At 41.3% G+C, this 13,798-nt stretch overlaps 1 protein-coding gene across 1 annotated transcript in view; it reads left to right on the top strand.

Annotated features, from left to right (window-relative positions):
• The window catches only part of SGK1 (serum/glucocorticoid regulated kinase 1), a 70,459-nt gene that overhangs the window by 37,422 nt on the left and 19,239 nt on the right, over nucleotides 1-13,798 (top strand). The window contains exon 3 of the mRNA XM_023924576.2: nucleotides 9,253-9,328. Within this exon, the coding sequence (XP_023780344.2) occupies nucleotides 9,253-9,328 (76 nt within the window). The remainder of the gene's footprint in view (nucleotides 1-9,252; nucleotides 9,329-13,798) is intronic.

The raw sequence follows: 13,798 nt of genomic DNA, 5'->3' as shown, positions 1-13,798 counted from the left end.
TAGAGCTCCCCACCACTGCCAGCATGGATACTGCACAGGGCTAGGGGATATAAGAGGGCTTAGGCTACGGTGGCATTTGGGGAGGAACAAGAAACCTGGGAAATACCAGGAAGTCTCACAGGATCCCTCAGGTAAATTGCTTCTAATTTTCTCAACAGCTGTAAATCTCAGCTGACTCAATGTGGACCCTGCACACATCAGAGCCATTATTATATTATACGTCCTCTCACCAAGCTGCCAAGACTTGGAGCTGTGCTACAACAGAACTAATCATCCAGGAACAAATTTAGCCCTTTTCATGAGTAATTCATCCCTGTTTCTGAGCAAATCCTATATACACTAAGTTTTGAGGGCTTGTTAATTCTGTTGGTGGGATTTCAGATCCACTGTCTCACTTAACTGAGTTCAGTCCCTTTGTATTTGAATACATGGCAGAACCACAAGTCTTGGAAAAAGGATCCCCAAGTGCTTGATGAGCATCAAGAAAATACACAGAATAAAAGGGCTTCTCCATTGGGATAAAGCCCACTGAATGTGTAAACTGATTGTCATACTTATGTAAGAATGTATTAGGGGATATCACTTCTTCATGAAAATTAATTGGAGGATTGGAAAATAAAGCCTATTCCCGATTCTTTGAACTGAGATTTGAGTTTGAACAAATCTTCATGCTCTTTGTTATTTGGATTTTCCATCTGTAAAATTGAGATAATTATCCAATTAATCCTTAGGCTCAGTACTTGAGGATGCCACATATTACCAATTTTCCCTGGCTCATGGAAGGCATACATCACTGCATGAGTGGTCGCTGCTTTTATTTCTTCCCACATACAGAAAATACAGAACAAAACAATATTGCAACTAGTTTTCTACACTAGTGCCTAGGACAGAGTTAGGATGTAGTCTGCAATTATAACTATATAGGTATAGTTACAACTAACAACTAACTATATAGGTATAGTTAGAAAGTCTGCAAACTCCCCATGCAATAAGCACACTTAGTACCTGAAACAAAAATGCAGTCATATCTTCTCCCTGGCAACAGGTACTATGTGGCTGAACAGCCAGAGAACAATTATCACTGTAGGCAGATGTGATTGTTGCTGAGACCTCTCACTTGCTCATCAATGGAAAAACGCTCCTTGCTCAGGCCAGAAGCAGTTCAAAGCAAGCTGGGAGCACAAAAGGTTCACAGATTATTCCTGAGGGTTTACAACCCAGGGCAGGGAATTAGTTCAGGCAAAGTGGGAACTGACTCCAATATTTTCCCAAACCTTTAACCAGACCTGAAGTGAATTCAGTTAACTCACTTTCCTGCATTAACTGTTTGTAAATGAGAGTGGGATAAAGTACAAATGAATGACTTTGCTCTGGTTAGAGCCAGCAAGGACCAGAAAACACAGTCTTATGACACTTACAGTCTGATTCCTGGAAAAAAAGCAAGTATAGCCTTGGAAGTTATCCACAGCTCTGAGGGACCCTGTGAACACATGGGAGCTCTGCCCACTCTGATCAACAAACCTTGTTCACTGTGAGTGTTGTGTCAGCTTCACATACAGCCACTTTTTTACGCCACTGTTTACTTAAAAGTTAAATCCCACACTCAAAATGATTTCAGGCACCTTTTAGAATTTTTATTATAGGGTATAATGCATTTGTTTCTTTGTGATAGTTAAATTGTAGTCTTTAGTTTGACCTCCTTAAGCCTACATAAAAAGAGAAAAATGGCAATAAGTCCCATTTTTTGATAGTTTAGACATGATCTCTGTTTCTATTACACCTTGTCTATTTTGGAAAATACAACCAATGTTAGTTAAAGGCTGGGGAATTTTTTCTGAACTTGATTTAGGATATAGGTGCATGTTATTGTGAGTCAGCTGGAAGGGCTCAGATTTATATCTCTGTTTGCTACTTTATAAGAACTGTGTGTGTTTTTCCCTTGTGTCAAATGCAAGATTGTTTAACCCTGTTTGAGAGGGCCATAATGACTTCATCAAAAACGAATTTGAGAGGGAACTTGACCGTGGCTTACAAATATCTTCCTGGTGAAGCAGCTACTTGTAACACAAAGCTCTTCAAAGAAAAGATATTAAAGCATCCTGTGACTGGAAGATCAAGCAAAAGCAATCAATAAGAAAAAAAGTGAAAAAAAGCTTGAACAAATAACTCATATAAGGAAGGGTGGATTTTACATCACTGGAAATCTTGAAGTCCAAACCGGGCATGAAATGCCAGAGGTGAGGGGGGTGAGGTAGCAAAAAACCTGACAAGTTTCTGTAGCCACATTATCCAGAATATCAGACAAGATCATTGTACTGTCTGCTTCTCTCTCTACAGTTAAGAACCTGAATTTCCACTCCATTCAACATTGTCTGGTCTCAAGATTCCTATTCAGTCCCATGGAACAAAACAAGACCTGAATCTGAACCCAAATTCAAACTCTTTCAAAATCTGAGACTAGAAACCTTGGATCTCATATCCTGGCTTTAATGAATTTCTAAACTAAGAGAGAAAAATGTAGTTCTAAAATAATGTTCTATTCAATGCTTTCATTTCCACCATCTGACATAAATAAAGATAGCTGCTTTATAATAATCAATCCAAAGAACATTTTTATGCATTGCTTGGACTATGTAGTTCTACTGTAGAAAAAGCATTGGTGGAATTTCATGTAAATAAAGGTAAGAAAAGCGCTGATTTTCACTGCTGCTTGTCCCTTTGTTTCCTCAAGAGGAAGGATTCTTTCACTAACTTAACAGATGATGTAGCTACAGCATGCTGTACATTCATAACGAATTGCTCTTTGATACAGCATTTATATAGCACTGCAATGCAATTTCATTTTTTTTCAATTTCAGTTTCATTGTTTGCAGGACCCTGTCCTGTGAACCACAACACAGTCCTTCCTCCTGCTACATCAACCAGCCCCATTCAAACTCATCTGGTTCCCAGCACCATCACATACAGCTCTGGTTTGCACTGTTGAAGGCAATGAATCACAAAAGCTCTGATTCACGGAATGTTGTTCAGTTATGTCCCTGAGCTTGGCTCTAGGCTGGGGTAAGGTCCTTGGTTCAAAAACACAGTTAACCCAGTGCCAAATTCAGTTAGCTCAGTCTGTCCTTCTGTAGAAAAATGCATCTTCTGTTCCCTGGCAGTAGTCAAGGGACCTCTGGAAGAGAGTTATATGGTTATGTTTTTGCAGGGTAGATGTGAGCTACTCCAAATAGCTTGGACTTGTACAGATTAGCTGCAAGTTTTACAACATTTTATGCATCTATTAATGTTATTCGATCTTTGTGCTCTGCCTCAACTGAGTTTTTAGTCCATCAGTAATATGTTTCTCCCTTCCCTCATAATCTTAATTGAACAAAACATTGCCACAAATAATAAGGTTTCTGACAATTTAACAACTGTCAAGGCAAAAGCACCACATTTATTGAAAATAAAAGTTGGGCTCTGAATAAAATATTGCTTTAATGAAATGAGGACACTTTTTCCAATAACTAACAGCAATGCTGAATGTTTTTTTGTTATTTAGCAAAGATATGATAGGAATTTATTTGGAAAAATCAGTAATATATTTGAAGAACATTATTGTTTTCAGTCTTGGTGATTCTTCATGGAAGAGGATTCTTCAGATCCCACTGGGGTATCTGTATTGTGGCTGTCCCACAAAAAAAAAATGGATTTTGCACAACTAGAAAACTCTCTTCTCCTGAGAGATAAATAAAGACACCTCCTGCCTTTGCTGCTCTGTGTTGTTTGTTTATGGTAGTAATAGCCTGGGGAGCTGTGCTGGCGGCTATGGACACCTGCAGCTCACTGTTCCCAGGACTGGCACCCTTTGCAGAGATGCTGTGCAAGGATGCATTGCTGTGTGGGGAAACACAGAGCTTGGAGAAACAGCACTGCAGCACATGAAATGGCTTTCTATTGACTTTGCAGCTCAGTTAATTATGGCCCTGTGATGCAGCAGAATCAAACCCAGTCCAAGTCATGGTTGGTTTATGGAAACTTGGACTTCTCATATTTTTTAGAACAGCTATGTAAACTTCTGAATATTCTTTCGTAGGCAGGCTGGGAGAATCTGCCAGTAAGAAACTCCTGTAGCCATGTCCTGGTCTAGGCAACTTCATATTTCATACTCACGTGGGGTTCTTGCTTTGGACACCAGCATGGGGACCTCTGGTCTGGTCTCATTTCAGAAGCTGCAGATGACTGTGGACACCAGTGATGACAGCCCTTCCTAGGCTCTAGGCCCAGTGGTGGTGGTCTTGGCAAAGTTTTGGACTTTCACTCAGATAACACCACTGAGACTTCAGCAGCGCTGAAGCAGCCATGCCAAGAGAAGTGTGGATGACTCCCACTCATTTCAATGGATAACTGGCTGTTATGACTGACTGCAGAAATTTTAGCCACCAACTTTATGAATCTTTTAACTACAAGTGAGCATTTCACAAACACAATCCACAGAGCTAATGCACGCTTGGCCCTGTCACATTCTGATGTTGTCCTCGTTGGAAGAGATTGTCTACAGGAATGAAGATGTACATCTGAACACATTAACTGTCATAATGAATTCAGTGACTTATTTGTATAATTGAGGACCTCAAGCAAAACCAGGATATTCACTGTCATCCCAGCAGAAAAAATATGCTGGATCCTGAGGCTGTGTCTAGCTGAATAAGGTAGATCCTCTACAGGACTCCAGAAAACAGCAGTGAAACCAGACAGTTTAACAAATGAGTATCATTTTGTATCTATGAGCAATATCTTTTCTTTCTAACACAAAGTGGCTGTGGTATTTAGTCTAGATAATATATTCTGCTTCCACTGTTGGTATTGATGTCCTTTCAAGTGAACAGAATATGCAGCCAATAATGAGCTCTTGCTGTTAAGATGTTCAGCAATGAAATAATTAACAACGTTGATGTGTAAATTAGGCTTCAGAGTTAAAATTGCTTTTGCAAACCACATTTCTCTGGCTCTTGGTTCAGCAGAGCAGGTGGGGACTGGCTGAAAGCTAAACAGCAGCAATCCCTCTACAAGTATTAGAGTTGCAGGTCACTTCTAGAGCGGAAGTGTTACCTGCCTTGCTAACATTGTTATTCAAAGAGTAACATGTCTTCTTTAAACCATTTTCTTTCTCCCTTTTTTGGTGCTTTCCACCCCTGGCGCCTTGCTGTGTGCAGTGCAGAAATGTGGACCCCACACCACAGCATAGGAGGAAGCAATTTCCCCAGGTCTCAGCTCCGTTGGGGCTCCCGCAATCACAGAATCATGGGATGGTTTGGGCTGGAATGGGCCTTAAAAGATCATTTAGTTCCAGCTCTCCTGTGATGGGCAGGGACACTTGCCATTAGACCAGGTGGCTTGGAGCCCCAGCCAACCTGGCCTTGAACACTTCCAGGGATGAGGTATCCACAACTTCTCTGGGCAACCTGTTCCCATGTCTCTTTACTCCCACAGTAAAGAATTTCTAGATAATATCCAACCTGATCCTACCCTCTTTCAGTTTAAAGCCTTTCCCCCTTGTCCTGTTCCTACATGCCATTGCAAAAAGTCCTTCTCCAGCCTTTCTCTTGGGCCCCTTTATGTACTGAAAGCTGTTACAAGGTTTCCTCAGAGCTCTCTCTTCTCCAGAGTAAACAACCCAACCATGTCTACCCACAGAGATGCTTGCATGAATGTCTGGATGCCCTCAACCTTTTCCATACAGGCTGCCACGAGAAAGATGAGCTTTTTCAGAGTATCTCCCAAAGTATTTGAATTTTAACAGCCTTTTCATTCCTTTTCCTACACCAAGAGTGTCTACCTACCTTGCCAGTCTACCTACCTTGTCTCTTTCCCAGTCTTTATTTTAGGGATTTCTCCAGACTGAGGACATACCAAGAGGCATTACAGCTGAAGAGAACTGTGTGCCTAGGTCAAAAGGAGCAGAGAAGGAATGGATACATTTGCTATTTTATTAAGCATTTATAAGGACTGACATCCTTTTACTTTCTAAAACAAGAAAAAGAAGGATCATGCAATTAATGGCATGTTTGCCCAAAACATATAAAGCACTGAAAGTTAGCCAAAATCAGTACTTCAAGTTAAGTGTTGCTTGCACTGACACATGAACTTCTGACATCTACTTGCCTTTATCTTCTTTCAATGACACTGAGATTGGAGGAAACTCAAAACATAGTCTACTGCTGTTAAACTCTGCTTCAGAGAAAGCCTTCAGCATGGTTTACCTCTTTCAAACCTAAGCATGTAGTTTTCCATAGCTGATTCCTATGGGAAGGCTTAGTGGGATCAGTCCCTCTCACCTGGGCCATTGGTCTTTCAGGGTCACATTGCTGGAGTACAAGAAGTGTGGGAAGGGAGAAGTTGTGCTTTGTGGTATGAAAAAACTTGTTGGTTTATATACTGAATTGTAATATTTCACCTGCTGAGGTCTTATCTGCTGTGGCTTATATGTTCTCAGCTAGCACAAAGACCTGGCCACTCACATTCAATTACTTGTATCCTTTCCCCTCACTGAACTTTAGGCTTGAGCAATGTCAGCTAGGAAACAGATTTAGTCCAACATTTTACAAGCACCATGGTAAGCATTTCACTGCCACAAATGAGAAGAAAAACTTCTTCAGTGCAACTGTTATAGAATTGAGCTACTGAATTGGTAGTACGTGAAAATAATCCAGGAAAGCACACAAAAGAAACATTCTGCATACAATAACAAAGGGGCTCTTCTCAAGGAAGCCATGGATTTTAAGAACCTCAGTAGAAATGGAGACATAGACATAAAAATGGAAGGTATGATTAAAGCCACTGTACATACAGATAATTGTGAGGAAACTAAAGGAGAAAAAAAATTAACAAAATTATTGAAATGGACGTATTTGTTAGCAATATCATACACAATTAAAGTGGGCACACTTAATGCTAAAGGAGTCCCACAAGCTATTAAAAACTAGGTTTGCTACCCGTTTGTCACTTTCATGCCTGGTGTTCTCTGTGTTTCACAAGATCTAATGCTTTCACCTTCCATCCCTTCCATGGAATACAGAGAATTGCAGGGCCATTGGCTCTGGCCCTGCAGACTGGCACGCTCTGGAGTGCAGTCAGGTTGTTGTCAGCTCTGTGACTTCCTGGCATCAGCCCAGGATGAGACACACAAGGGTGGTGCTGCTGCAAGTGTCAGTGTCTGCTGTGAGCCCTCCTTCAGTCAGCAGGGACAAATGTGTGCCTTCACTCCCACCCAGAGCTGCTCCTGGTAGATGGGTACACTGATGATTCAGGTCCCTTGATAAGAGCCCCACTGCCTTTGCTTGCACATGCAGAACACTGTGTGTGCATGAGGTGAGGGAGAGATGTGTGTGATCCTCCAGGAGGTCATTGCTTCTAGTGCACTCTTCCCCTTCTGCTCTGTTCCTCTTTAGTACCTGCTTAGCATGAGTTTGCTTGCATGGGAGTCTCTCTGTGTGCCCATCTGTACAACTTTCCAAACTTTAGCAAATTTTGACAGTGATGCCTCTTGTCTCATGGAAGGGCAGCCAAGTGTTTCCATTTTTACTGGACTCCACTAAGTAACAGAGTTCAGGATTTGCAGCTTTTAGCATCCAGAGTCTGAATCATACTGCTCATGGGCATTGTGGACACAACACTTCTGTCTTTGACACCGTGGCTCTGCCCATGTACACTGTTTTGTAAATATGTAAAGATGTGCTTTTCTGGAAGGGTAGATCCAGGTCTAAGAGTTTGCTTTTCCCAAATGCTTTTCCCTTCTGTTTTTCTGGGCTTTATCACAGTTCTGACTGGAATGCAACAAACTAAGAACTTTCTCTCCTTCTCTCCCTTCATCCTGACCCTACTTTCTATTCCTGTGCTGCTTCTTTCCCACAGTCCCTCTGTCTCTTTAATCAAGGAGTTTTACAGTAGTCAGAACTGTGGTTGTCCTGAATGCCCATTTCTTCCATACTATTTGTCATGTGCTTATATGAATAAAGGTAATCAAAAATATGCAATCAGAAGAGCGAGCCACCTTTTCAGTGTTTTGCAATTCTGTGCATCCTCCAGACAGCTTCATGCCTGTTTAGAGTGTGTGCAATGGGGGGGAAGTGACAATTGAGTTGGGACTCTTTTAAATGAAAGTATTTCTAAAACTAACAACACAAAGAACAGCACAATTGAGAGCTCTACATAAGCAACCCACCAGAGCTCCAGACCCATGCTGACAAACTCCTCAATCTGTCAGGACTGCAGACTTTGAGAAAAGTCTGCATTTGTATGAAGAAGTGTTTAAGTTTTGATGCTAATAAGAAAACTTCTCCTGTCTTTGGACACTTTACAGAACTCTTTACCAAAAGCCAAAATTCCAGTGGGAATTCATTACCTTGTTCTGCAGCACCTTATTTGCTGTTTCACTGCTGCTTCCCATGCTAATGCTGGATGCAGCATTTCAGTAGGATGGAGAACCTGGGAAGTACTGTGGGACAGATAGGGTCAGCAATGATGTAATCCTGCTGACTGGCTTCACCCTCAAAGTCAGGTTATCACCCACAAACAGTGCCAATGAGGTCAGAGTTTTTATCAAAGGGGTGACAGAGGACAGTCACACTTCTAGTTCTCAAAATTCTTGCACAGCTCTGATTGAAACCTCATGTGTGACTAAGAGAGGTCTAGAGGGCAAGGAGTTAGAGGCACTGGAATACCAGGGATGAAGATGAAGTGTTAATCAGGAAGGGGAATATGCGTTTGTAGCTCCCACATTGGTGATATCCCAAGGATATGTGAAGGGATTGTACCTGTGCATCCCCTGCACCAAATCCTATCCTAGTTAAGGTTGTCCCTGTTGTGAAAGAAAGTGGGGAAAGTAGCTCTCTGCAAACAGTTCCATGCCAGACCCTCTGGGATCCTGCCCACCATCCTTCCTTTCCCTTCCCCTACCTCTGCAGGGCCAAGGCAGGAGAATGGGGCTGGACCATCTGGTTCACAGTGTAAAATCAACACACATGCTTTGAATGGAAAAATGCAATTCAAAATCCAGTCACACACAGTGCCCTTTTCTTTTCTGAAAGATCACAGTACCTCACACTTCATAAGTTTACCCCTGATTATAGAAACAGCTGGAGAAGGGCCTTGCACTGTCGCCTGAAATATTCACTTTAGATGGAAAATAATTTTGGTCTTAAGTGTTGTAAAGCAAACCCCACCTCAACAGGACGTTCTCATTACCTGATCTATTCCCTCTGTGTTTTTCAGATGAAGGAGCTCCAGAGCAAAGGAGATTCTCTGCCCAAGCAGGAGCCCAGGACCCTGTGGGGTGGTGAGGACACAGGTACGGGTGGTGTGCTGCAGGGCGGGCAGTGGGGCTGAGTGGGCAGCGTGCTCTGTGTGTGATGTGCCTTTATTATGGGCTGAAGTGCTTTGTCTCCAAGCCAAGCTTAATTGAAGGATGTTTTTCATGTCAAAGTGAGATGCAGGCTCTCACCCACTGAGTGTTTGCTGGGTGAAAACAACAACAACCTCACTTGTGTGTACGGCTGCAGTGCACAACGTGCAGCACAAAGGCTCCAGAGGAATTATGCCATGACATAATGAGCAGAAACAACAGAATTCTAGCAGATCTGCTTAATAAGCTGTCAGACACGTTTCAACATTGACCCGTGGTGTGAGCAGAGCTCTCATTAGCTGCAGCAAGAGTCCTGTGAATGCATCTGAGGGCAAAAGTGGACACTCAGTGACCCCTGGTCTGTGTGCAGGAGAAGTGAGCTGTGCACAAAGGGGAGCCTCAGTAGTTTTGGCATAGATAGAATAAATTGAGTATGTCGAGCTTGCATGTGTTCTTCTTACTCTGTCTCCTTTCTATCTTGGAGTTCTGCTTTTTGGAGGGATGTGGATTAATTTGTGTGTTTTGTTTGTCTTTATTTCCCTTTGCCTAATCATAAACTTAGATATTATTTACAAGTGGAAAGTATACCAGATTAACTTGGATTGTTGGTGCTGTGGTTAGATGACATGTCAGAATTGCATTTAAGCCAAGAAAAAAATTACCCCTAAAAATGCTGTGCAAATGTTCCAGTAAACATAAACTGCTCCTAACACAACAGTAGATGTCTGATCCTGAGGCAGATTTCACTTGGATGTTTGAAGGATTTTCTTCCTGCTTCCTTTGTCGTTTTTTGCAACTGTCCCCCTGGGAAAAATCCCAGAAGCCTCTGTCCCCATTAGGAGGAAATCTTTCACTTCCTTGCTTTGATTCTGAATGCTTAATGCTCTTGGTTAATTCCCCTGACCTATAACCAGTCTTGGCTTCTATGCATAGACATTAAATCCTGATCTAGATGATAAACTTTTATGAAACAAGTTTAGAAATACATTTAATTAGCTAAACACGCTCAGTCAGTCAAGATCTCACAGTAGTGTGTGAATTGCAAATTACACTGATGCCTAAGCTGTGGTAGCTATATCTATAATAAATTTTTTTTCAAAGATCTAGGAGTCCACACAGGAAAGCTGATTTAACTAATTTGAGTGATGTTTTCTTTTGCCTGAAGTGCACTAGGCCAGTGATTACCCCTCTACGAGCTATGTGTGCATTGGGAGAGCTCTTAATGTCCTTTTGCTTGTTCCTGCTCTCTCTTCACTACCAAGTTCTTGTCTTCTCAGTTAAGTCCACAGCTGGCTGCACATGAAAGCACATCTGGGGAATGACCCAGTTAAAAATACAGTATTTAGGCACCACTTCTTTGCAGTGGTGATGAGATGGGGATGCTGGCTGTTCTTTTTCTTATCCACGTTAATTGGGTACCCAGGCTAATTTCAGTTAAAGCAGAAAAAGTGCTATGGTTTATTAATCTGGGACCTAGTCCCAGAGTAGTTGAAGTTTAAGGGCTCTTCTGCCAGGACACAACTGCCAATTGTAAAGATTACAATTTCATGCCCATGGCATTTCTAAGTTTAATGAAAAATCAGCTTTTTTCCTACTTTTCCCTCTTATTTTCCAATAAAGCCCTATTTCCTGACAAAAAGCTAGCTCAATTAAAAATGTGATGAAAGTGCTTTAAAGGCACAGCCTGAAATTCAGCTTTGAAACTTAAAGAAGAGAATAATTTTACATTTGATTTTTCTTCTAATGCATTAATTTATACACTACAACAAGGTAGCAGATCAAAGGTCTAATAAAGCTTAATTGCTGTTAATATACCTGTCTCTCTATGTGTCATACTGAAGTTGCACTAAAAAAGAAATGTAGCAGTCTGGATTGAAGACATGGGAAATCCTTCTGGATTTACCTGCAGGACAGCCTTGAGCTGATCCTTCAGCCACTGGTGTTGGGCAGGAAACAGAACTCCATGGCGACTCAGATGCTGCAATATGGAATATCTACGATGACTTCACATTCTAAATTTTTTTGGGAAAAATTGAGCCTCCAGTAGTTGTAGCTCTGAAGAATTTTTCTCAAATAAAAACTAAAACTATCATTTCCCCTGACTTCAGACCTCTGCAAAAGGGGTGGTGCTGTCACAGTTGTCACTGTTTTTTGTGACAAAGAACAGACACTGTTCTTCTGACTTACAGGAGAACTGGCTGAGGAGGAGAAGAATCAGTCCCTATCTGTGTCCTCTTCTCTTCCTTGATCCTGAGAAAAGGCTGGATGAGCTGGGTTTAACTTATTCTGGGAGATAGTCAGTAGTGGGGAATCCTCGATGTCTCTTTTCTTGGACAGCCCATGTGGATATAACATGGAACTAAGTACTTGTGGGGTTTAACACTTTGTTTTTAAATTGCATATTTTCCCATTGGTTAATGGGAAATTGATAAATCTGACACCTGACCTACCATACCACATGGTGAAGGAGATCAGCACCAAATTGACCAAACCAGAGCTCTGGATGATTTCATCCAGAGTGTTAAGATGAGGTTTCCAGAGGATCTGCTACATTGCTGCAGTTGTGGGGGATGAAGGCAAGGGAAGGTAAGAAGATGAAAAAGACGTCACTGGAGAAAAGGTGATGAGAAGGTACCATATCCTGATCTGACCTTTCCTCTTGCCCTAACACTTCCTTCACAGCATCCCTTCTAGACAGTATCCGAACTGTGGCTTTATTATGTTTGAGGTCCTGTCTCCCCATCAGGGACGTGCATTTTGGCAAGACCTCCAGGCCTTAAAAGAGAGTATCATATGCTTGAAAAGCAGTACAGGAACCATCATCTACAAGATTTTTGTGTGTTATGGACACAGCTAAGCAATAAATAACAAATGGATGGGTTGATGCAAGATTGATAGGGTAAAGTTCTAGGAAAAAGTGGCACAGAACAGAAGCTGAGTATTGGGGTCTCCTGGTTGTTCGTTTCTATTGATTGGCTCCTGCCCAAGGAGAAGTATTGCTTTGGTTTTTACAGACATTGAAATCAGCTAATTAAAAAGGTCATACTGAATGAAGATCCCACAGGAAAAGTTGTTATAATTTTCTATTTTTTTTATTTTGCTTGCAAAAGTGACCTTGACAGTGGGCATGTGCTTATTTTGCTTCCTTACATGGAAAAACCACAAACTTTTCTTTAGTAGTGGCAGCCCAAGGTTTCTCTGTATTATATTTTTCTTCAATACATTTTGCAAGAGAAATTTGTGTGACTGCACTTCTCAAAGGGTGAGGTTTGTCCAGGAAAGAGAAACCCTATCCAAGGCAAAATATAATGTAGCAAAATGCTGGAATCTATCAGCCTTTCCCAGCACACAGAACAAACAGATCCAGCAACAGAACAGCCGGACTGAGAAGACTTTTAATCCTTTCCACACCAATGCAAATGCTCTGTTTCAGAAGAGAGCAGGGCTACCTAAGGCTGGCTAAGCACTACCCCCTAATTCCCTTTCAAGGCCCTAGGCAGAGAGCAGGTGTGCTCAGATGATTGCCTCAGGGAAGAGATGAAAGCCTCTTCAAGGACACCTGCTTCTTCAGCTCCTGCACAGGAGATGAGACACTTCTGTTCATGTGGAGAAGAAACTGTTTTAAACTTTTCCACATAAACTGCAGTAATGACTGATGTCTAAGACTGCTGGAAAGCCTCAGAAAGCTTCGCACTTCTCAGGAATTTGTGGACTAAGGGGTGTGATTTCAGTCACTGGCAGAGATTAAATTATGTCTCTTTGGTACCCTCTGTAGTCTCAAGCAGATATTTATATATGCCTTGTCACTGTACTTCTCAGGAGGTGATTTGTAAATCTGTTCATTGGTGAGGGGAATTAATTTAAAACCTTTTATTGTAATCAGAATTTAATATGGTCTAGCAAAATTGCTTAGTTTACTTGAGATATGCCATCATTTTCATTTAGGCTATCATATCATTTGAACAGCTTTGTCTTGAAATAATTACTGAAGAAGACAAGCCCTTGTCTGTGTAAAACACAGCAGCATAAACTCATTTACTGCAAATTAAAACAGATGCAAAATTGCTGTTGCTTTTAATATGGCTGGAGAAAAAATAAGATTGCAAATACGTTAAAAGAAAATGCAAGACTGTGGCTTGCAACCTGTCCTAAACAAAATATTTACAGCATCCCAGTAAAAATAAGTGACTTTATTGATACCAAAGAATTAGAAACTTTAAAAGAAACCCCTCTCCATAAAAAGTGTTGGATGCCTGCAGACAGCCCCAGGTGAAAAAAAAAATATAATTCAACAAAGACTTCATTAGAATAACTCATAGAAAAGACACAACTATTGAAACAACAAATAAAGAACGTTCATTCATATACATCACTACGTGGATGTGAATCATCCCACTAAAATTAAGAAGGCTACTT

Source organism: Cyanistes caeruleus, chromosome 2 (genome assembly GCF_971803275.1).
Source record: "Cyanistes caeruleus chromosome 2, bCyaCae1.hap1.1, whole genome shotgun sequence".
Classification (NCBI taxonomy): Eukaryota; Metazoa; Chordata; class Aves; order Passeriformes; family Paridae; genus Cyanistes; species Cyanistes caeruleus.
This window is presented reverse-complemented; position numbering and strand designations above follow the sequence as displayed.